This window comes from Macaca thibetana, chromosome 1 (assembly GCF_024542745.1).
Source record: "Macaca thibetana thibetana isolate TM-01 chromosome 1, ASM2454274v1, whole genome shotgun sequence".
NCBI classification, from domain to species: Eukaryota; Metazoa; Chordata; class Mammalia; order Primates; family Cercopithecidae; genus Macaca; species Macaca thibetana.
The window spans coordinates 61297292-61320556 of record NC_065578.1 but is presented as its reverse complement, the minus strand read 5'-3'; the positions used below and the strand labels follow the sequence as shown (position 1 = coordinate 61320556).

General features: G+C 41.5%; 1 protein-coding gene across 7 annotated transcripts in view; it reads right to left on the bottom strand.

Moving 5' to 3' along the window:
- PATJ (PATJ crumbs cell polarity complex component) overlaps nucleotides 1-23265 on the bottom strand; it is a 426007-nt gene that overhangs the window by 39889 nt on the left and 362853 nt on the right. For all 7 annotated transcript variants that reach the window (XM_050752580.1, XM_050752940.1, XM_050752817.1 and 4 more), the window contains 6 exons: nucleotides 16552-16635; nucleotides 10482-10675; nucleotides 7765-7912; nucleotides 7227-7313; nucleotides 3126-3240; nucleotides 1415-1452 (listed from right to left, as the gene is read on the bottom strand). In XM_050752580.1, the coding sequence (XP_050608537.1) occupies nucleotides 1415-1452; nucleotides 3126-3240; nucleotides 7227-7313; nucleotides 7765-7912; nucleotides 10482-10675; nucleotides 16552-16635 (666 nt within the window). The remainder of the gene's footprint in view (nucleotides 1-1414; nucleotides 1453-3125; nucleotides 3241-7226; nucleotides 7314-7764; nucleotides 7913-10481; nucleotides 10676-16551; nucleotides 16636-23265) is intronic.

Genomic DNA, 23265 nt, shown 5'->3' with positions numbered 1-23265 from the left:
TATCACTTTACTGCAGTGGATTACCATGATTACAACAAGGTCATTATTTGTTCTTGAACCCCTCATTTAGGTCAAAGTGAGCAAAATAAAAGTCTACTTTTGGCCGGGGCTGGTGGCTCATGCCTATAATCCCAGCACTTCAGAAGGCTGAGGAGGTTGGATCACTTGACGGCAGGAGTTCGAGACTAGCCAGGCCAACATGGAGAAACTGTGCCTCTACAGAAAATACAAAAATTAACCAGGCGTGGTGGTGCATGCCTGTAGTCTCAGCTACTTGGGAGACTGAGGCACGAAAATTGCTTGAACCCCGGAGGTGGAGGTTGCACGGAGCTGAGATCGCGCCACTGCATTCCAGCCTGGGCAACACAGTGACTCCATCTCAAAAAGAAAAAGAAAAAGAAAAAAAGAGTCTACTTTCATTAGATATCATCACAGAGGAGTCTGAAAATCAGGGTTCAACAAATTTATGAACTGAAATACATCTTATACAATCTTCTCAAAAGCGGAATTTAGCAACATGTATAAAAGTCTCTAATAACAAACTTGGCTTTTGACCCCGAAACTTCATTTCTAGGAATTAATCCTGAGGAAATTACTCATGATATGGGCAAAAATATAAAGATGTTTTACTATAAAAGATAGCAAAAATCGAGAAATATGCTAATTGTTCAATAATAGGAAACTGGTTAAGAAACTTATAGCATGGTTGGCTGGGTGCAGTGGCTCACTCCTGTAATCCCAGCACTCTGGGAGGCTGAGGCGGGCAGATCATGAGGTCAGGAGATCAAAATCATCCTGGCTAACACGGTGAAACCCTGTCTCTACTAAAAACATAAAAAATTAGCTGGGTGTAGTAGTGGGTGCCTGTAGTCCCAGCTACTCGGGAGACTGAGGCAGGAGAATGGTGTGAACCCGGGAGGCGAAGCTTGCAGTGAGCTGAGATCACGCCACTGCACTCCAGCCTGGGTGACAGAGCAAGACTCTGTCTCAAAAAAAAAAAAAAAAAAAAAACGAAAAGAAACTTATAGCACATTCATATGCTGGAGTACTATGAAATCAATAAAAATCATGCCACATGCTGTCAAAAAATACTCACTTAGTATGTGCCACATGATACCATTTTTGTTTTATAAAACTTTACATGTACAGGTTAAAAGACTAAGATTGAAAAAAAAATAAAATTTACAGGCACAGAATATAGTGGATGAGATTTGCCAAAAAATTCATAGAGGTCATCTCTGTGCTCTACTGTACTTTTCTAAGTCTATTTATTGATGTTATTTAGACCATATTTTTATCTCAGTAACTTGAAAGAGCACACTTACAATCCAATAAATTGTATTGGGGAAAATGTACATTTAATGCAAATCCAACACAAACCAGAAAAACATATATAGCAAAATGACTGACTTACCCTGTTTATCTCAACAGTCCTTGGTTCCATATCTATGCCTATAAAGAAGCAACACAATTAACTTTTTAACATTAAAAAATAATATATTTAGGATATAATATTGTCCCATGAAAAATGGTTTCATTTTCTCGGTCTTTCAAGATAAGACACTAAAGCAAGCAGGTATTGTACACCCCTCCTCAGCATCCAAGCTGGTAGCCAAGTCACCAGGGGCCATGTCCTCTTTTTTTTTTTTCTTTTGAGACAAGTCTCGCTTTGTCACCCAGGCTGGAGTGCAGTGGCACCATCTCAGCTCACTACAACCTCTGCCTCCCAGATACAAGCAATTCTCCTGCCTCTGCCTCCAAACAGCTGGGATTACAGGTGCCCGCCACCATGCCCAGCTAATTTTTGTATTTTTAGTAGAGACTCGGTTTCACCAAGTTGGTCAGGCTGGTCTCAAACTCTCAACCTCAAGTGACCCACCGTACCCAGCCTGCTGTGTCCTCTATTTTTAAGAAGTGCTCTCTGTCTGAGATTGATGTGGCCATAATCATTTGGTCTGACAAAAGTTGATGCGCTATATAGCAGCAGCTGCCTGGAACATGGTGAGTAAATGCTTGGAGGATTGAGTCATTTGTGTTTTGTTTTGTTTTTTTTAGATGGAGTCTCACTCTGTCACCCAGGCTGGAGTGCAGTGGTTCGATCTCAGCTCACTGCCATCTCTGCCTCTTGGGTTCAAGCGATTCTCCTGCCTCGGCCTCCCGAGTAGCTGCGATTACAGGCATGTGCCACCACGCCCGGCTAATTTTTGTATTTTTAGTAGAGGCGAGGTTTCTCCATGTTGGCCAGGCTGGTCTCGAACTCCTGACCTCAGGTGATCCGCCCGCCTTGGTCTCCCAAAGTGCTAGGACTACAGGCATGAGCCACCGCGCCCAGCAGAGTCATCTGTGTTTCATTGTACATTTTTTTCTACCTTAATCAAAGATAACCCTCCATTCAACAAAAGACTTAAAAGGACCCCTTGTCCCATCCTGTCCCCAAGGATATACACACTTTTTTTTCTTTTTAACTGGCCCAATTTTCCCATAGAAGGTATACACACTTCTCACCTTTCTTCAGTGACCTGTAATTTATTAATTTTCTCTTTGTAAATAATTTTACTTTATGATGCACTCCAGCTTTCTGCTTTTCTGTTTTCCAGGTGCTCTGTGTTGTGCCACTGAAGGAATTTCTTTTTTTTTTTTCTTGAGACGGAGTGTTGCTCTGTCACCCAAGCTGGAGTGCAGTGGCACCATCTCGGCTCACTGCAACCTCTACCACCCCCTCCAGGTTCAAGCAATTCTCCTGCCTCAGCCTCCCAAGTAGCTGGGACTACAGGCGTGTGCCACCACAACCAGCTAATTTTTTTGTATTAATAGAGACGGGGTTTCGCCATGTTGGCCAGGTTGGTCTCGAACTCCTGACCTCAGGTAATCTGCCTGCCATGGCCCTCCCAAAGTGCTGGGATTACAGGCATGAGCCACCATGCCTGGCCACCACTGAAGGAATCTCTATGGCTTTCTTACCTTCAGAACAGGCCTTTCAGAAAGCTCAGCTTATGCAGCCAAGCTCAAAAAATTAAAAAACATTTAAATTAAAGAGGACTTTTAAAAAACACACACACATATATATATATATTTTTAAATTTGGGTAACAGGATAGTTTTGCTGTGGGTGTGTCTGTGTAATACCTGAATTTTTCTGGGAAGGATCTGAAACTCTTTTTGTGCCAACCAGGTTTTGCAGGCCAGTGATGACAGGAGCGAAGGAGGGATGACAGCTGCTGTGTGCGCTCTGTTGACTGCCCTGAAAGAAAGACCCAGGGGTCACCTGTGTGCAGACTTGGCCCCCAAAATGCATACTTATCCATTAGTGTGCCAATTACTGATGTCACCATAACCATCTAACAGAAAATCATGAAGAGGCCGAGAAAGAAAACAAAAATCACCCACACTTATTCTCTTACTACCTCAACCCAATCCCATTTAGACATTTCCCCCATTGCTTTCTCCATTATATGTGCTTTTGTATATGGTTTCAATCACCAAGATGAAGAACATACAATCATTTCAGCTGTTCTTGCTCCACATAAAATCAAAACCATTTTCCTAGGTTGCCACATAGTGTTTTTGTATATATAGTCAGCTAATGGGCACTATGTTTCATTTGGGGTTACAGTCAACCTTATTACCCAAAATGTATTTGGGTATTCCCTTATTACCCAAAATGTATTATGTATTTTGCTAAAACAAGTATAATAAGACCTTGATTAGCAGAAACCTGCCAAAATAGAACCCTCAATTGTGGGGAAAAAAGCACCAAATCTCAAGCGTTTTTAAAAAGGCTTGTTTTAGGGATATATAACATTTTTTCTCAAATATTTTCCTAGAATCTGTAATAATTTAGTCCAATCTGCTAGACCTCCATTACTTGTCCCTTTATTCATTTAAATGAATATGTGAGGTTAATACTGTGTAGTCTTTTAAGGCTAGTGGCTATTCAACAAAAATTGTATACATAGTGAAGAGCCTTCTTTATGTAGACAACAGTATTGCAAATAATGAATAATTTTTTCTAATGAATTATTCTGCATCAAAACTTTAAGCTAAGCCTAAGATCACCGTTATCAGTTCATAAATTATAATTTGGTACATTTTCTTAACTCTCTGATGAAAATTTTGTTTAATATTTTAATTCCTAAAATATGAAAACCCTCAAATATATAGAAAAGCTGAATTATACAATAGACGTCCATATAAATGGCACCTAGATTTCACAATTAGTATTTTGCTATGTTTCCTTTATCACATAGTTATTTATCTATTCATCACTCATCTATTTCTTTTCTTAAATTCATTTCAAAGTAAGTTGCAGATCTCAATATACTTCACAGTGGCTATATACATTTAAAAGAGTGTTTTTATATTTTTCCTTAAAGGATATGATTTAAATAAATGGTACTATAATAGATAACTACTCAGAACAGGAAGTGCAGCATATTATAACTTTTGCCTTTAAAAAATTTCAGAAAGATGTGTTTGCCAAGACCTTTATTGTATTGTATTATAATTTTTGAGGAGTCTCCCTCTGTCACCCAGGCTGGAGTGCAGTGGTGCAGTTTCAGCTCACTGCAACCTCCGCCTCCCAGATTTAAGTGATTCTCCTGCCTCAGCCTCCCGAGTAGCTGGGATTACAGGAGCCCACCACCATGCCCAGCTAATCTTTAGTACAGACAGGGTTTCACCAGGCTCTTTGGCCAGGCTGGTCTTAAACTCTGGCCCTCAAGTGATCTGCCCACCTCGACCTCCCAAAGTGCTGGGATTACAGGTATGAGCCACCACGCCCGGCCCCAAGACGTTTATAAAAGTACACTTTGCCTGGCTGTGTTGCCTTTGTTGACTGAGGAAAAGATCTCACAAGAATTCCTTCCTCTGCAGGGTAAGGAAATTTCTTCCTGGTTTGTGGGGAAAGTCACTTTAAAAAAAGACGCTTGGTGGCCCCAAAGCTAGAAGTTATTTCTCTCTTAATGAACTCACTTTCTATAAATTAAGTCAACAGCTTATTCTCCTTAGCGCTCAAAAGAAGGCATTTATCTCCCTATTTTGTAACTATTCAGAAGGAAATCTGTGTTCCTACAAGATCCTGATTTTTTAAACAGGTCTGGATGTAAAAATGTTTGGCAATGGAATCTTGTTTTTGCCCACCAGGGTCAGTCTTCAACTCATCATGATGGGAAGACATTTCCTTTTCACAGTCGGCTACCAGCCTTCTTCTAATTAGCCAAATAGGGCAAACTCTTCTATCTCACCCATAATTTTAACCAAGGTGATGATATGTTTACTGTTTTCAAAAATTGAATTAAACTCCTACCCTCTGAAATTAAAATTCTGTGCAAGAAGAGTAGGGCAAAGCATTTGATACTTTGTCCCAGGTTTCTAAAATATGACAGCTCACATTCATATACCAGGTAAGTGATGACGATAGGTTTTTTTTTTTTTTTTTTTTTGATATTTAATGATGCAGCTTCTAAATTTGCTAGTTCTGTCTTTAAGTGTGAACTTAAAAATTACGAAGATGCATCTGGGCGCAATGGCTCATGCCTGTAATCCCAATACTTTGGGAGGCTGAGGTGGGTGGATCACCTGAGATCAGGAGTTTGAGACCAGCCTGACCATGATGTTTCGAAACCCTGTCTCTACTAAACGTACAAAAATTAGCCGGATGTGGTGGCGGGCACCTGTAGTCCCAGCTACTTGAGAGGCTGAGGCAGGAGACTCACTTGAACCCAGGAGGCAGAGATTACAGTAAGCCAAGATTGCACTGCGCTCCAACCTGGGCAACAGAGTGAGACTCTGTCTCAAAAATAAATAAATAAATAATTATGAAGATGCTCACATACACTCCTCAAGAGGGACAGAAATCCAGTTCTATCCACTACCTTACCTGTTGATCAGTCCAGACTTTTCTTAAATCACACAAACTCCCGTTACCTCTTTGTGCCTTTGTGTATGCTATTTTCCCTGTCTGAGATGCCTTTTCCTTCTTTTTGCCAAACTCCATCTGGACTGAGATTCAGTGGAAGCTCCTCTGGATAGCTTCTTTCTCATTTTTCTGTATACAATAAGGCTTTAATGAAATCATTCAACAAAGATGAGTCTTCCATTAAGGAAGAATCCTGGCTAGACAACTGTTTTGTTTGTTGATAGAAGTCTGGTCAATATCATCACTAACTATTAACTCATGGAATCCTACAGCAGCACCATGTCTTAGATATTTGCTGCCCATTAGGTAAGCCAGAAATGAAAAAAAAAAAAAAAAAAGGGTTTCAAACTTAATATGGTGTTTACTGGGTTTGACTGCTTTGAAGATTCCCTATGATAAGCCAGCTAGTCTGTAAGCCTATCTGAACAATGGTATTTTCCTCACTCATTTTTTAACACCAGTGAGGAACAGGAGGCGGCTAACAGCTTTCCAGAAGTACCTGTGGGCTAACTGTAAGATCAGAGCATCTTCTGAACAAAGGCCTTGGAGAGGCTTCAGAAATAAGGCAACCAGGCAGGGGACCAAAAGTCATGCTTTTAACCTCAAAACTAAGGCGGCCTATCCATAACCCAGAGAGGAGACTAAGGGGTCGCATATCAGTTTCTATAGTCTCATTATGTACCACATGGGGCTAACCATACAGTCTACCATCTTGATTTTGTCAGCCATTACAATGAAAAAAATATAGTTAAATATACTTTGCTAAAAAAAAAAAATGGCACTTACATCAGCCTTGCAAATAAATATAAGATGTTTGCTAACCCACAAAATATCACCCACTAAGGCCTCCCTCCCACAGGAAAAACCCCTACACTTGGTTCTCCTAGGAATATGCCATTAATTGCCCTCAGCATGTGTGAGTGGCTAGTCACAAGTTAACTTTACAGCAATATTTAATTGAATGAATAGAACAATGTTGTGCTAATGAGGGTCAAATTGCCACCAGATGTTGCCTTTTTTTAAATAAACACAGCTGTGTACATGCGTGCACAGGCGATAAAAAACTAATAGTGAGAGAGAAAAGTGGTTCTAAGAAAACATTTGCAAGCAATAGAGAGAAAAATCGAGGGATTAATGAATTTCCATCCCGCCTTTCATTTTTATTTCAAACACATGAAAATTCACTAAACTTGGTGCTGTGAATATGCTGTACATTAGATATTATTTCCAAACAATCATTTATTAAATGGGGAGTTTTCTCCCAATGGGGGCAGAAGAGTGAGTCAGTCTGATGAGAAGCCATCGACAACCTGACTGTTCTGTGGTGTCTGCCTTGTGGAGGTCCAGGAACCAGCTCGGAGTCTTCCAATCTCTAGCTGCACAAGCCCCTGTGCACACTTGGAAAGGCAAGAAAAGAACAGAAATGAAAAGTAGTAGCATTTACATTCTGAAATATCTTAACAGAGCCTCTCCCTGCAGCCATGAATTATAAAAGGGTAATGAAAGCAACAGGCATAGCCCTAGAGAGAGGAGGATGAATTCTGTGGCTCCTGGAGGGCCCATCTCATCAAACGCATTTAGAGAACAGTCACGGATACTCAGAATGTTCACAAGTATGAAGAACTTGCTTGTGAAATCCCAAAGCAGGTTCCCTTTCATTCTGTTAGTCAATATAACAGAACTTTCTTTTAAAGCTATTCCTGCTCATTTAAAATAATCAGAGATTAAATTTCCAGTAAAAACTAGAGTTAGCATAAAGTCCAACCCATTTTATAATGAAGCTAGACTGAACAGTTCCCACTGGACTTCAGTTGTGCCAGCTGAGTAAAAAGCAGCCTAGCAACTCACCTTTAGGATGGTGGCCACTGTCTCCTGTGAGGCATTTCTCATGTCCTCCCCATTCACAGATAAGATCTGATCTCCCTGAATCAATCTCCCATCCAGGTCTGCGGCTCCGCCTTTCACGATGTCAGAAATAAACACTCCGCTTCCATTTCTGTTAATACCATACAGCAGTGCAGTATTGGCACAACCTAATATCTTCCAGTTTTCTTTTCATTTTTTTTTTTTTTTTTTTTTTTTGAGACGGAGTCTCGCTCTGTCGCCCAGGCTGGAGTGCAGTGGCCGGATCTCAGCTCACTGCAAGCTCCGCCTCCCGGGTTCACGCCATTCTCCTGCCTCAGCCTCCCGAGTAGCTGGAACTACAGGCGCCCGCCACCTCGCCCGGCTAATTTTTTGTATTTTTTAGTAGAGACGGGGTTTCACCGTGTTAGCCAGGATGGTCTCGATCTCCTGACCTCGTGATCCGCCCGTCTCGGCCTCCCAAAGTGCTGGGATTACAGGCTTGAGCCACCGCGCCCGGCCTAGTTTTATTTTCTTTTTGTTTCTTTCATACCTTGGCAATTCGTCTTTATCAGCACATGGAGCTTCCTCATTTTTTAAATGGCTACATACTATTCTATGATGTTTCATAATTTCACTTACCAGTAGCTCACTGATGGACATACAGGTTATTTCCATTCTTTAACTATTGCAAACAACAAGCAATGAATATCTGTAAGTATATCTTTAAGATAAAGTCCTAGTGATGGAATTGTTAGTCAAAGAAAATTGTGACTTTTGAGAACTACACATCCTTTACAATGCAAGTTTTTGTGCTAAGGAATGTAAATTCTCCTTACAAAGTCAACCTGAAATACTGATGTTCACTAAAAGCAAAAAACATTACTCTAAATGAAACTGCACCAGGTATACATATGCGTCAAAACAAGAAAGCAAACTTCAGCACTGGCTCTGTCAGTTGCTCTGCATCCAGATGTGCACTGATTTTTGTTTAGAAATGTAAGAGACTCAGCTTTTTTGGTTCGGTAATACATTTTCAGAGTGATGGTTTTATGGTGCTGAAGTAAAAAAAAAAAAAGAGAGATTATGACAGCACAATACTTGGCCCAAAATCAGTACTCAAAAATTGTAGCTAATATTTTTATTTTAATAACAGCTTGGACTGTTGAACAAAAGCACTAGGCTAGTCACCAGAGGTCTGTGAGGGCATATAACGTAACATGCATAAAACCAACTTAATTTCTTCCTTAACAACATGGTCAATACACTTTAAGGCCATATTAGGATATTACCTGGAAATCCTATAGTCCTGTTGGGATAAACACATACTAGATACCTAAAAGCCAGTAAGCCATGGAAGCCAGGCTTTGTTTCAAGCTATTAGTTACCTTTCCAATTCACTGCAAGAGAAACTTAGTAATATCATCCTGGAACAAACTACTGTTAAGCAGTATAGACTTCATTTTTCTTTATTTAAAAAAATTTTTTAGAGACAAGTCTTGCTGTGTTGCCAGACTGATCTTGAACTCCTCACCTCAAGTGATCCTCCCACCTCAGTCTCCCAAAGTGTTGGGATTACAGACGTGAGCCACTATGCCTGGCCTAGGCAACATGTATTTCTTTTTATTTATTATTTATTTGTTTACTTTTGAGATGGAGTTTAGCTCTTGTTGCCCAGGCTGGAATGCAATGGCATGATCTCGGCTCACTGCAAACTCTGCCTCCTGGGTTCAAGCAATTCTCCTGCCTCAGCCTCCTGAGTAGCTAGGATTACAGGCACCTGCCACCACGCCTGGCTAATTTTTTTGTATTTTTTAGTAGAGATGAGGTTTCACCACTCTGGTCAGGCTGGTCTTGAACTCCTGACCTCAGGTGATCCAACCGCCTCGGCCTCCCAAAGTGCTGGGACTAGAGGCATGAGCCACCGCATCCGGCAACAACATATATTTCAAAAGAGTAGCCTGGCCACTAGGATTTACCTACCTACATTTTTGGTGCAAACTATTACTTTGGGGACATCTTTCTTTCTTTTTTCCTTTTCTTTTCTTTTTTTTTTTTAAATTTACAGATGGGGTCTTGTTATGTTTCCTGAGAGGCTCAAAGTGCAGTGGCTATTCACAGCCATGACATAGCACACTATGGCCTCAAACTCCTGGCCTCAAGCGATCTTCCCACATAGCTGGGACAACAGGTACATGCCACTGTGCCCGGCAGGACATTTTTCTTAATAGAAAACTACTATCATGAAGAATTATGTTTATCTCTTAACTATGTCTACTCAACTAGTTTCAACATAGTATGAAATTAACAGTATGACACAAAGCAATGTTCCATGTTAATTTCCATGCCGAAGCAATGTTCTTGACCCAACATTGGATAAATCTCATTCTTGATACCAGGTATTTCTTGGGTATGGCTGCTTTAATTAACCTCTGCAAAACTCAGATCTTAGTAATTCCGAGTGAAAGAACCTTGCTAGCTGTTCTTACTCTGTACAGAAATATGACAGTCTGGGTTGATTGGGCTTGGAATTCTATATTGATATGACAATTTTTTTGGTAAGACCTTGCTCAGAAATATGACCCATGTTGTCAAATGTTCATAAATATCTCAGTTTTAGAAATCCCATCACTACTGTACATTAGGCTTTCTCTTTCAGCATTCACAGGCATCAGAGCTCTGGATGAAAAAGGCAGGTCCCGACTCGCACAGCATGTCTTTACCGTTTCCCAACAATGCTCAGGCCCAGGCCCCGGCCAGCTTTCTTCTGCAGATCCACAGGGAACATCTCCAAGTTCTCCTCATCCCGGTAGTGTGCCTCATCTCTATACACCACCAGCCGCACCTTCTGGGGGGTCTGCCTCAGGGCTGTGATGGCTTCTTCGTGGCTGGAGTTCCTCAGGTCAACCCCATTAACCTGGAACAATGGGCATCCTGAGCTGGGCTGCTGATGGCGAGGCCTCTGCCTGCTCTGTCTGCTGAATCTTCTTGATCTAACCAGTAAAGAATCTCTAGAAATTTCCAGCCAATCTCAAAGCAAACAGGTAGTGACCACGAGCAGTACTAGCTGCTTTGAATATAAAGGAGGTGGCCCTTAAAATATCCTACCCAACATGTGCACAGAGGGTGGATACACGATAATGCAGTTTTACATAGCTACAAACTTCACTGTGAAACCAGTGAAAGAGACAGGAGAGTGTGCACGCAGGGAATTAACTAGCTCATTTAATTGAGATCAAAGGGAAATAAATATTAGTGTTTAGTCAGCATTGTTAGATTCAGTTTGCTGATTGGATTTGACATCTTCACTCTCATTTATTTACTTATTTTTTTAGATAGGGTCTTGCTCTGTTGCCCAGGTTGGAGTGCAGTGGCATGAACACTGCCTTACTGCAGCCCTGACTTCCCAGACTCAAGCAGTCCTTCAACCTCAGCCTCCTGAGTATCTGGGACTGCATGTGTGCACCACCATGTCTAGATAATTTTTTAAATTCTGGAGAGATGAGGTCTTGCCATATTACCCAGGCTGGCCTCAAACTCCTGGACTCAGATGATCCTCCTGCCTCGGCCTTTCAAAGTGCTGGGATTACAGGCATGAGCCACCATGCCTGGCTGACATCTTCACTCTTATTTGCTCACATCACAACGACTTCATAACAGGCCCAGAAGGAGATAAGGGAACAGTATTTCCAACAGCATCCAAGACCCCTTGAAGTCTTCTCAATGGAATCTAGTTCTCAGTGAGCACAGACAGGACCACGCATTAGAAAGCAGTGTACCGGCTGGGCGCGGTGGCTCACGCCTGTAATCCCAGCACTTTGGGAGGCCGAGGCGGGTGGATCACGAGGTCAGGAGATCGAGACCATCCTGGCTAACACGGTGAAACCCCATCTCTACTAAAAATACAAAAAAATTAGCCGGGCGTGGTGGTGGGCGCCTGTAATCTCAGCTACTTGGGAGGCTGAGGCAGGAGAATGGCGTGAACCTGGGAGGCAGAACTTGCAGTGAGCCGAGATATCGTGCCACTGCACTCCAGCCTGGGTGACAGAGCAAGACTCCGTCTCAAAAAAAAAAAAAGAAAAGAAAACAAAAAAAGAAAGCAGTGTACCGAAAACAGCACTGAGTAAAGCCAAGTCATGTAACCTCTCTGAGCCTCTGTTTCCTTTTCTGTTAAATAGACATTATAGCCAAATTATTTATTCTTTAACTTAAATACTTCTGCAGTGCTTGTGTGCTACCCCTTTATGAATATTTACCATTTAATCCTTATATTAACTCTCTGAGATAGAAATTGTTATTAACACCATTCATAGAGGAGGAAACTGAGGCACATAGAGGTTTAAGGACTTGACCCAGGTTACACAGCTAGCAGGGGAAGGAGCCAAGATTTAAACCCAGACAGTCCTTCCACCCCTCAGTTCCTATTCCATGCTGCCTCATCATTAACTCTTAGAATGGGTTACTGGAGATCCCCTGTCACAAAGAAAGTCAAATACTGACATTGGTTAGTAAATTTGATATGACGGAGAAATTGAGGAGCAGAGTAACCTTGGACTCAAAAGAAAGAAGTCAGGGGTGGTGATTCCCTCAAGGTTTCAGCTAGGAGAAGAGTTAAACGAGGGGAAGGATTAGTCCAGCCCACCAGGTGGATGGTAGAGTGCTTGTGTTCCCCCAAGATGTCAGTTCCATTCCTTATTCTGGTCCAGGCCTGTGTGCTACTGGAAGGTCAAGCCAGCCTCTGAACCTTTGTTCCTTTATCTGTACAATGAAGCAATGGTTTAAGGCTTTTTCTTTTATTCTTTTGAGATGGAGTGTCACTCTGTCACCTAGGCTGAAGTACAGTGGCACGATCCCGGCTCACTGCAGCCTCCGCCTTCCAGGTTCAAGCGATTCTCTTGCCTCAGTCTCCCAAGTAGCTGGGATTACAGGTGTCCGCCACCACGCCTGGCTAATTTTTATATTTTTAGTAGAGACAGGGTTTCACCATATTGGCCAGGCTGGTCTTGAACTCCTGACCTCAGGTGATCTGCCAGGCTCGGCCTCCTAAAGTGCTGGGATTACAGGTGTGAGCCACCGTGCCCAGCCCCTAAGGGTTTTTTAATTCTGACATTCTAAAGACTAAGGACCAGTGGCATAAAGAATGGTTACGGGGAAAGGAGAAAGGAAGAATGAACCCTTCTTGGAGAAGGTGACTTTTGAATTGTCATTTGAAGTTGATTCTGTGAGCCAAGAAAATGTTTAAATGCCTAATTTCCAAGCTGCTGTTTATTTTCTAGAGTATCTTGGTGGCTTGTGTGTTCACGTAGATGAGCTACATCCAGAATAACAGTGGTAAAGAACATGGGTTTTGGGCCAGGCACGGTGGCTCACGTCTGTAATCCCAGCACTTTGGGAGAGCGAGGCAAGCGGATCATGAGGTCAGGAGTTCAAGACCAGCCTGGCCAACATAGTGAAACCCCATCTCTACTAAAAATACAAAAAATTAGCCAGGCGTGGTGGCAGGCACCTGTAATTCCACCTACTCGGGAAGCTGAGGCAGGAGAATTGTTTGAACCTGGGAGGCGGAGGTTGCAGTGAGCATAGATTGTGACGTTACACTCCAGCCTGCGCAACGGAGCAAAATTCTGTCTTAAGAAAAAAAAAGAACATGGGTTTTGGATATGGATGCACTTCGGTTTGAGTGCTGATTCCAATTTCCTGGCTATATGAAACCCTGTGTAAATTACTTAAACCAAACTTTTGCCGTGTCATCTATGAATTGGAGATAATAATATTTACTTAGTGTTGTGAAGATTAATTGAAATAAACCCTGTAAATCATTTGGCACAGGGCTTGGCACACAGTTTTGTCCAATGTAAGTTAGAAGTTGGTATTTTACAAGGAATTGAAGTAACTTCAGTGAAGGCTGTTTTTCCACTCAGCATGATCATTCACTGTTACTTTAGGCCAATGAACACATTTTCACTGTCTGTGAACGAAACACAAAGAGGAAAAGTGTATATCCAGGAAATGTGGTCTGAGTTGATTATTTTCCTGTATTCCAATAGATGGCACACAAGACCACTTCTGTCACTCAATAAAAAAAGAACCAGTTACCTCCCTGGATTGAAGGTGAAATTTCTAAGCCTCTAAATACCGTTTGAAAGGCCCTAACAAATATACTTTTAATGAAAAGCATTGTCATTAAGCTCTAATATTACAAAGCAATTTCTATTAAATTCCAGCAAGATGGTATCTGCTCGGATGGAAGTGATCTAAGTTCCTGGTTTCCATTTGCTCCTCTGCAAATCAGGAGATACCACTAAATGTGCAGAGAATCATGACAGAAATATCACGGTGTGACTAGAACATCGCGGGGAGATGTATTATGTAAGTGCTTTACAGAAGCACAGTATGCATTATTTAGAACATTGGCTGTAGAGGAGGAGGGGTGGAAATAGCAGGGCTTCCTATTTGAGAAGAAAGGCTCCAGGAAGACCCAGTTGTCAAATGGAGAATGCCATATCCCTTGGGTAGAATGGCCATGTGGGGAAGTGGGTGAACCCAGTTCTTGAGAAGGAAAGAAAACAAAGCTAGTGCAGCAGTTCCTCCGTATTTTATTGCATAGAGAAAAACAGGCATTAACTCTCTACTCTCTTCTGCTCCCACTTGCAGAGCAGGGAGGGTACGAGAAGGAACTGGCCTAAAAGGAGAACCAGAAAGGAGACATAGCTGATGCTCATCCTATTAATAGAATCATAAATCTTGCCATGCCAAAACATTATTCGACTCTATCTTTGGAAGCAAAACCTGGCATGTCCTAACCTTACCATGAGGATAGTATTAAAACCATGAAAGGCCAATTTGCAGAACGCGGAGGACTCTCACGAATGGAAAGGGCATTGTTTGGAAAAGCGCTGATGTAGTGTTACCCTGTTTCATGGTCTCAAAATATCCCACGAAAACAGGCCTGTCTTCTCAAGGCCTCCTGTGGGTCACAGGCTGCTGCTGCCTCATCACGCATTTGTACTCATCAGCCACGACCAGAACCAGTCCAATGTGAAGTAGAAGCTGTTTAGAAAGGAAGCATGTTCCCTGACCAAATTGAGAGCTATATTTCTTAGCTAAACACGTGTTAGACTCTCATGAACTAGACCTTGTTTGAGGAAAGAGAGGAGCCTGCATGGGCCATCTTTAATGAGAAGTATAGGCCATCCATTCAGAATAGATAATATAATGCTCCCAGTTGCCAAGAAACTGTGAACTTGATTTTTGAAAAATTCTCCCACTTAAAACAAATTTGCTTTATTCATGTTAACCTTTACGGGGTGTTTGCTTGTACTTGAGTATACTTTATAGAAGAGAGCAGCTACAGAGGGTCTATCTAATATAAACATAAATAGTTTTAAAAAATCCTTATTGAAGTATAATTGATATAAAATAAACTGCCCAAATTTAAAGTGTACAATTTGATAGGTTTTGCCAGATGGATATTTATACCTGTGAACCCATCACCACATTCAAGATAATGAACATGTTAGATTTACTTTCAAGTGACCATTATAATTTGTGGACTTACAAATCATATAAGTATCAAGGCATTGTGTATCAAGGCATATGTGCCATTTTAAATATTTAATCTATTCATCTTAAAAAGCCAATTATGACAATACCAACTGATTTAAAAATCTGGGGAGGGTAAAACAAAGAAACCCCAAACTCCTGACCACTAAAAAACCATGTTGTATGCTAAGGCAGTCAAGCCAATTCCCAGAGAGGTCTTGCTTATTTTTCTAACCTCATACACTTGTACCTTAATGAATGTACTGGGAATATGTCTTAATCCAATGATGAAACACAGTAAAGGCCTGCAGAGAAATCCTGTAACTTGGGCTGAATTTAATTTGCAATCAGCCTGGCCTCTCCTTTAACCCCTTCTCGCCTATGTTTCCTGCCCTTAATTATATCTCTGGTTTCATCTTGGGAGGCAGAAATGAACCACCAAAGGGAAAAATAAAATTCTATGATGTCATTCGTAATGTGCTATATTAAAGTTGCAAAGCAAAAATGCACATGCTCACCATAAAATGCCAACTATTCAATTAAGTTCATCCAATGAAAAGACAAATGTTGCCTAAAGGTTTCACACCATCCAGAAAGCTCTTTAGTTCCACCTACCAGAACGCCTGGCATCGCCTTCTCATTCAGCCATTCCATAGTGCAGACACTGCCTGCTTTGGTTCTTTTTAAAAGGCTTTAACAACTTTGCTAAATGAGAGTCAATTTGAAAAAGTTAAGCATTTCAAATTTTAGTAAGCATCATGGGGGAAGATTTTACATTTTTTGTCAACTTGAAAACATTGCTGGCAAAACATGAACTTCCATTTGGCATAAAGATTTATCAAGATTAAGAAAATACGATTTAGGCTGCCATGAAATCTTTAAAATATCAGGTATATATGTGTATGCATATGTGTCTATATGTATGTGTTTTTAGGAGGAATTTAGTAGGGTATAACGGAGAGGCAAAAAATTTGCCATATTAGTCTCATTTGATATTAAAATAATAGACCCATAAGTTCTATTTTTCCTTTTAGTTAAAAAAAGTTTTCATAGACAAATGTAGCTTGATAACCTGTCATGATTCTAAACCACTATACAATGTACGTAGAAGAAAAAAAGAATATGATATGTATTTTGTTAAATGGGAGAGGAATCAGTGAAGACATAGTTGAGTAGAAAGACAACTTTATGGATCGAGATCAGGAAAGGAACCACATTTACTGATATAAAATAAAATGCAAAATCATGTACCTCTAATATCTGGTCACCAGCCCAAAGTCTTCCATCTCTGGCTGCTGCCCCTTCTTCATAGACTTCATGGATAACTATAGCATTCTATAAAAAACAAAATCTTACTCATTTTCAACAACCAGAAATGCTTCCTTAAGCAAACAACCAATAGGCCACAACCCATAATTTTCTATTTGTTAATAATGTTATATTTTATCTGACATAAAGATAAACAATATGCACAGTTATGATACATTCAGAGGTATAATTAAATTTTCCTAAGATTATTATTTCATTCCTTTAAAACTGGCTTTGCCTAATATTTCATGTTAAACTTCTTCTATGTGTTTTACTGTTAACCCTGTACACTGCTGCTGTGTATGAACTAGAGGTGAACTATGTGTCATTCTTATTTACATTTTATAGTGTATTTTGAGACACGGTTTCAGGTATTTATTGGTATTCAAGGATTTGGCATAGATGTGTGGCCTGATGAAGGGGGTTTTGCCAGGCCTTATTACTTGGGCAATGAAAGAAAAGAACTTAGTGGAATGAATGGGTCCTGGAGGAGAAGAAAACAGGAGTAGAGGAAAGAGCATTCATGGACCTAAGTGTAAAACAGCCGTGGGTTCAAATCCTGACTCTGCCTTCTTGTAATCTTGGGCAATGAATTCCTCTGAATTCAGCAATCAGAGCCATAAAATTAGGACAACCATATCTGCTGTAGGTAAGCTTTGGTTGGGAAAAGTGTTTCATAGTTAATGAATTAAAAAATAATTTGTATCTCTTCAGATTCATAACCTTAAAAATTATTTTATCATCATAAAAATGACATGTACCCACGTAGAGGATTCAAGCAATACTACTACAGGTTGTTGCAAAGCACAAAAATAGGCTGCTTCCCACCCAGATTCAGTCCCACCAATCACCGCTCATAATTTCCGAGGATCTCTCTAGACAATTCACATTTATGCACCTAAATATTTATATATTTTGATGAGAGACTATTCTAAAAATACAGGATTATCAAATTGAGTTTGTCCACACTCCTTTTCCCTCATCCCCTCCTGTTGAGCAAGTAGTCAAGCTTTGAAATTCTTCACCTTGGGGATTTTTGTGGAGCTCAAAACTGAAGCAACCAGAAGTCATTGGCTCTTTCTGTTTTTAACAGAACCGAAGAGCACTGAATGGATTATGATAGGTGTCTTGGAGGGCTGCTGAGAGAGGCGCACAGCTTTTGAGTGGAGATTAGAAACAGAGGTCTGTGGGTTCCACTGTGGGGATTTGGGTCCTGCAGTGCCCAGGGTCCTCCTATTCCTTGCCCCCAGTGCACACACACACAGGTTTTAAGACCCTGCTGGCAATGGTCAAGGGCTGACATCCTTGACACCTGTCAGAGCCTAGAGGCTGACACCTATAGGACCCCAGGCATGAAAGAAGTCAAGGAGCAGGACTTCTGGACTTGAGAGATCTTATAGGCTTGGCCAAGGATAGGCTTGGCCAAGGATAGGCTTGATGATGAGCAGGCAGCGCTGATGGCAATGACCATAGGGGTGTCATCAATGTCTGGGTGTTTGGTTGGTATCCTTTGGAGTTAATGAGCCACCAAAATGGTTGAGGTTGAATTTCACCTTAGTCCAGAAGTATGGAGCCTCAGAATTAAGTTCATATGAAGTAAAGAAATGAATATTTATTGCAAAAATGTGACAAGATAGACAAAATACGTACACCCACACCAAACCTTTTTTGTTTGCTTTTTAATTTAAAAAAATTTTTTTGAGACAGCATCTTGCTTTGTTGCCCAAACTAGAGTGCAGTGGCTCAATCATAGCTCACTGCAGCCTCGATCTCCTGGGCTCAGGTGATCTTCCTGCTTCCGCCTCCCAAGTAGCTGGGACTATACGTGTGCACAACCATGGCTGGCCAGTTTTTTTTTTTTAAAGTAGAGATGGGGGTCTCACTATGTTGTCCATGCTGGTCTCCACCTCCTGGGCTCAAACAATCCCTCCTGCGTTGGCTTTCCAAAGTGCTGGAATTACAGGTATGAGCCGCTGTGCCCAGCCATATATGTGTGTGTGTGTGTGTGTGTGTGTGTGTGTGTGTGTGTGTATATATATACACATATATATATATGTTTTTAAGAGGAGTTTTACTGTGTTGCCCAGAACTCCTGGGCTCAAACGATCCTCCTGCCTCATCCTGGGAGCTGGGACTACAGGCATGTCCCATAGCACCAGGCTTACTTTCTATTAAAAACAAAATAACAACAACAGAAAAACAAAAAAAGGGTTTCTATACAAATTCCACAATAGAGAAGCAACAAAAGAAAACAAGAGGTCTATAACTAGATAACCCATCTGGATTCCAAATACTTTTACAATACTAAATACCGTACTTTCATTTTATTGTTACATAGTTCTGAAAACATTCTTTATTATAGCAATTAGAGAGGCAGCCCCCAAGAGCCAGGAAAAGTTTCTGGATCCAGGCACTTTACATTTCAGATTCCGTACCAGGAATACATTTTAGACCATTCTTTGTTTTAACTCTGACTTATGAAATTTCCAGACCCAGGGAGCATTTAAACTGCCAAGAGTTTGTATCTCTGAACTGTTTCAGGGGAATTATTTGGAGGAAACTTGCGGAGTCAGTGGCTTGTGGTGATCCAGCGATACTAATGAGATCCTACCAAAGGTCATTTGTATTAAGGTAGTACGAGGAGAAACTAATGCAGACTCCTGGTAGCACCCGGTAATGATACTAGTTTTCAAAGTCTGGTGCCCAATGCCCTATTTTCACTGGATGGAGAGAGTCACACACTACACTCGGACTATGCATGGCTTTTACAGAACTTGATTTTCAGCAAAAAGTCCTTTGATCTTGGAACATTACAAAAGACAAACAGAAAATTTCTGTCCATTCATACTCAAAAGAAAGAAAAGACCCCCTTGGAGTTTGTATTCCATAAAAGTGGTCTGAATTCAAAATTCTTAGATACTTTCTGGTGCTCAATGAACTATCCTCCATAAAGGATGCCAATGACCATAAAGGAGTAATACGTTAACAGTTTCAAATGCCGAACTCACTGCAAATGATCTATTTTTAGTCCACAAGTCTTTCTGTATTTAAAATTCTCCATTTATTTATTTTTGCTTGACTGCTACTGTAACTCCTCTTAAAGTTATTAGTGAAGGCTGGGTGTAGTGGCTCACGCCTATAAGCCCAGCAGTTTGGAAGGCCGAGTTGGGTGGATCACTTGAGGTGGGTGGATCACCTGAGGTCAGGAGTTCGAGACCAGCCTGGCCAACATGGTGAAATCCCGTGTTTACTAAAAATACAAAAATTCGCTGGGCATTGTGGCACATTCCTGTAATCCCAGTTACTCGGGAGGCTGACAGGAGAATCACTTGAACCCAGGAGGCCGAGGCTGCAGTGAGCTGAGATCATACCATATTCCAGCCTGGGCAAGACAGAGTGAGGCTCCGCCTCAAAAAATAAAAAAAAATAGGCTGGGCGCAGTGGCTCACGCCTGTAATCCCAGCATTTTGGGAGGCCGAGGCGGGCAGATCACGAGGTCAGGAGATTGAGACCATCCTGGCTAACACGGTGAAACCCCGTCTCTACTAAAAATACAAAAAATTAGCCAGGCGTGGTGGCGGGCACCTGTAGTACCAGTTACTCAGGAGGCTGAGGCAGGAGAATGGTGTGAACCTGGGAGGCGGAGCTTGCAGTGAGCCGAGACCGCGCCACTGCACTCCAGCCTGGGTGACAGTGAGAACCTGTCTCAAAAAAAATAAATAAATAAAATAAAAATAAAAATAAATAAATAAATAAAAATAAAATAAAAAATAAAGTTATAAGCGAAGATACAAGAAAATACGAGACACTGTGACCTGTCAATAGAAAAGAGCCACATTTCTTTTGTTTGTTTTGCGTTTAATTCATCTAGTGTATTTAGGGGAAAAAAAAGTCCACGTTTCTTACTGGGTGCCCCTGTAGTCTATGAAGCTGTGGTTCTGGTCTAAATTTTGGCCCTGCTACTGTTGGCAATGGGACTTGGGGGAAGACTGTTAACCTCTCCAGGGCTCAGTTTTAACAGTATTATCTACCAATAAGGCTTTATGTGCAGTGCGAGCACACAGTAAGGAAGTGATATATATATATATTTTGGTTGAGAGAGAGTCTTACTCTTTTGCCCAGGCTGGAGTGCAATGGTGCGATCTTGGCTTACTGCAGCCCATCATCTGCAGCCTCCCAGATTCAAGTGATTCTTCTGCCTCAGTCTCCCATGTAGCTGGGACTACGGGCACGTGCCACCACGCTCAGCTAATTTTTGTATTTTCAGTAGAGATGAGGTTTCACCATGGTGGCCAAGCTGATCTCGAACTCCTGGCCTCAAGTGATCCACCCACCTCGGCATCCCAAAGTGCTAGGATTACAGGCATGAGCCACCGCACCCAGCTAGGTAGTATTTTTAATAGCACCTGTCCATTCTTATTTATTTTACATCTATGTGCCATAGATGCTACACACTTCCCATTTGTCCCATTTAATCCTCGTAACAACTCATCAAATTCAGTGTTATTAGTCTCACTTACAGCTGAGGAAATGAAAGGTCGTAAGGGTTCAGACTTGACTTCTCTGCAGCTTCTAATTAGGAGAGATGAAATTCCATTTCAGGACTGTTTAACACCAAAGCCTGTGCTCCCACCACCATAGCAAGCTTCTCATCTGTTTTGAATATTTGATTTTGTACTTGTACAAAAGCTAGCTTGGGATTTTCCATATGGCATCAATTCTGTTGAAATATTGTCACCTCAACTCCACAGCAGAAACCTTGAGGGCATGAGTTGATTATTTTATAGAGAGTGAACAAAAAGACGACTTGTGGAAGCAGAAGTTGAAGCCTTTCTTTGACTTCACGAGGTGAGGCAATGATCTACAGATCTCACTAGCTAGTGCTGGCACATGGTTAGGGGTTTGCACTACAGAAAGCATGATGCATAGGCCCCCTCCCAACCTCCAACAGAGTCCCTCTCTTAATTCCATTTGTTATTCTTTTGTTTTGTTTTGTTTTTGAGACAGGGTATTGCTTTGTTGCCCAGGCTGGAGTGGTGTAGTGCCACAATCTTGGCTCACAGCAAAGTGGGCCTCCTGAGCTCAAGCAATCCTCTCACCTGAGCTTCCCAAGTAGCTGGGACCAAGGCGTGTGCCACCGCACCCAGCTAATTGTGCTTTTTTGGTATTTTTTGTAAAGACAGGGTTTTGCTTTGCTGCCCAGGCTGGTCTTGAACTTCTGGGCTCAGGTGATCCTCTCAGCTCAGTTTCCCAAAGTGCTGGGATTTCAGGTGTGAGCCACCGCCGCCCCAGCCCATTTGTTACTCTTATCTCTTTCCTTCCTTCCCTTCAGGTTTTCAGTCCTATTTCTGTGCACCTATATTATTCACTTAATGATTTTTTTCTAAGACAAATACAAAACGTTATAATAGATACAAGTGATACATTGATGTTCAAAACAAAAAGTTGTTCAGCCCAAGAAAAAAGATTAATTTCTATCAATTAATGGCACAGAACTGAGGATCATTTATAGATGATCAAGACTGACAAAGAGTCAAAAATGAATTTCCTCCTGGTAGTTGTGTGATTTTCACTGGGACAGTAGAAATGTAAGTAAGATGACCTGTTTATTTACTGCTTGAGACAAGACCAGTGATTTCTTTTTGAACATTTTATTTATTTATTATTTTTTTTGAGACAGGGTCTCGCTTTGTTGCCTAGGCTGGAGTGCAGTGGTGCAATCCTAGCTTACTGCGGGTTTGACCTCTTGGGCTCAAGTGATCCTCTCACCTCAGCCTCCTGAGTAGTTAGCACTTCAGGCACATGTCCATGTGGGCTAATTTTTAAATATTTTGTAGAGACAGGATCTTGTTATGTTGCCCACACTGGTCTCAAATTCCTAGGCTCAAATGATCCTTCTGTCTCAGCCTACTAAAGTGGTGGGATTACAGGTGTAAGTCACCATGCCTGGTGTGGACACTCTAAAATTATTCATTTGACTTGCCAGCTCTACAACCATTGAAGAATTTAATCAGTGAGTTGAGGAATCTCCCAAATAGTGGTTTTCTCATAGCCAGAGGGTCAGACAGGATTTGAGAGACATGGGAAGTCTTCTGCTTAAAAACTTCTCCCTCATCAGTCTGTCTGAAACACCTTTACCCAAGGAAAACTCCCTTTATTCCACAATTAAACATTTATAACATTGAATCTTTTTTTTTTTTTTTAGACGGATCTTGCTCTGTCGCCCAGGCTGGAGTGCAGTGGTGCGATCTCGGCTCACTGAAAGCTCTGCCTCCCGGGTTTACGCAATTCTCCTGCCTCAGCCTCCCGAGTAGCCGGGACTACAGGCGCCCCCCACCTCGCTCGGCTAATTTTTTTGTATTTTTAGTAGAGATGGGGTTTCACCATGTTAGCCAGGATGGTCTCGATCTCCTGACCTCGTGATCCGCCCGTCTCGGCCTCCCAAAGTGCTGGCATTACAGGCGTGAGCCACCGCGCCCAACCATACCATTAAATCTTTATAAATATTAGTAACATTAAAGAAAAAATGGACAACCAGGAACAAGTAGCTGGCTAGCAAATTCATCATGTTGCTTAAGAAACTACTGTCTTTAGGCTGGGCACAGTGGCTCACGTCTGTAATTCTAGCACTTTGGGAGCTGAGGTGGGCGGATGACC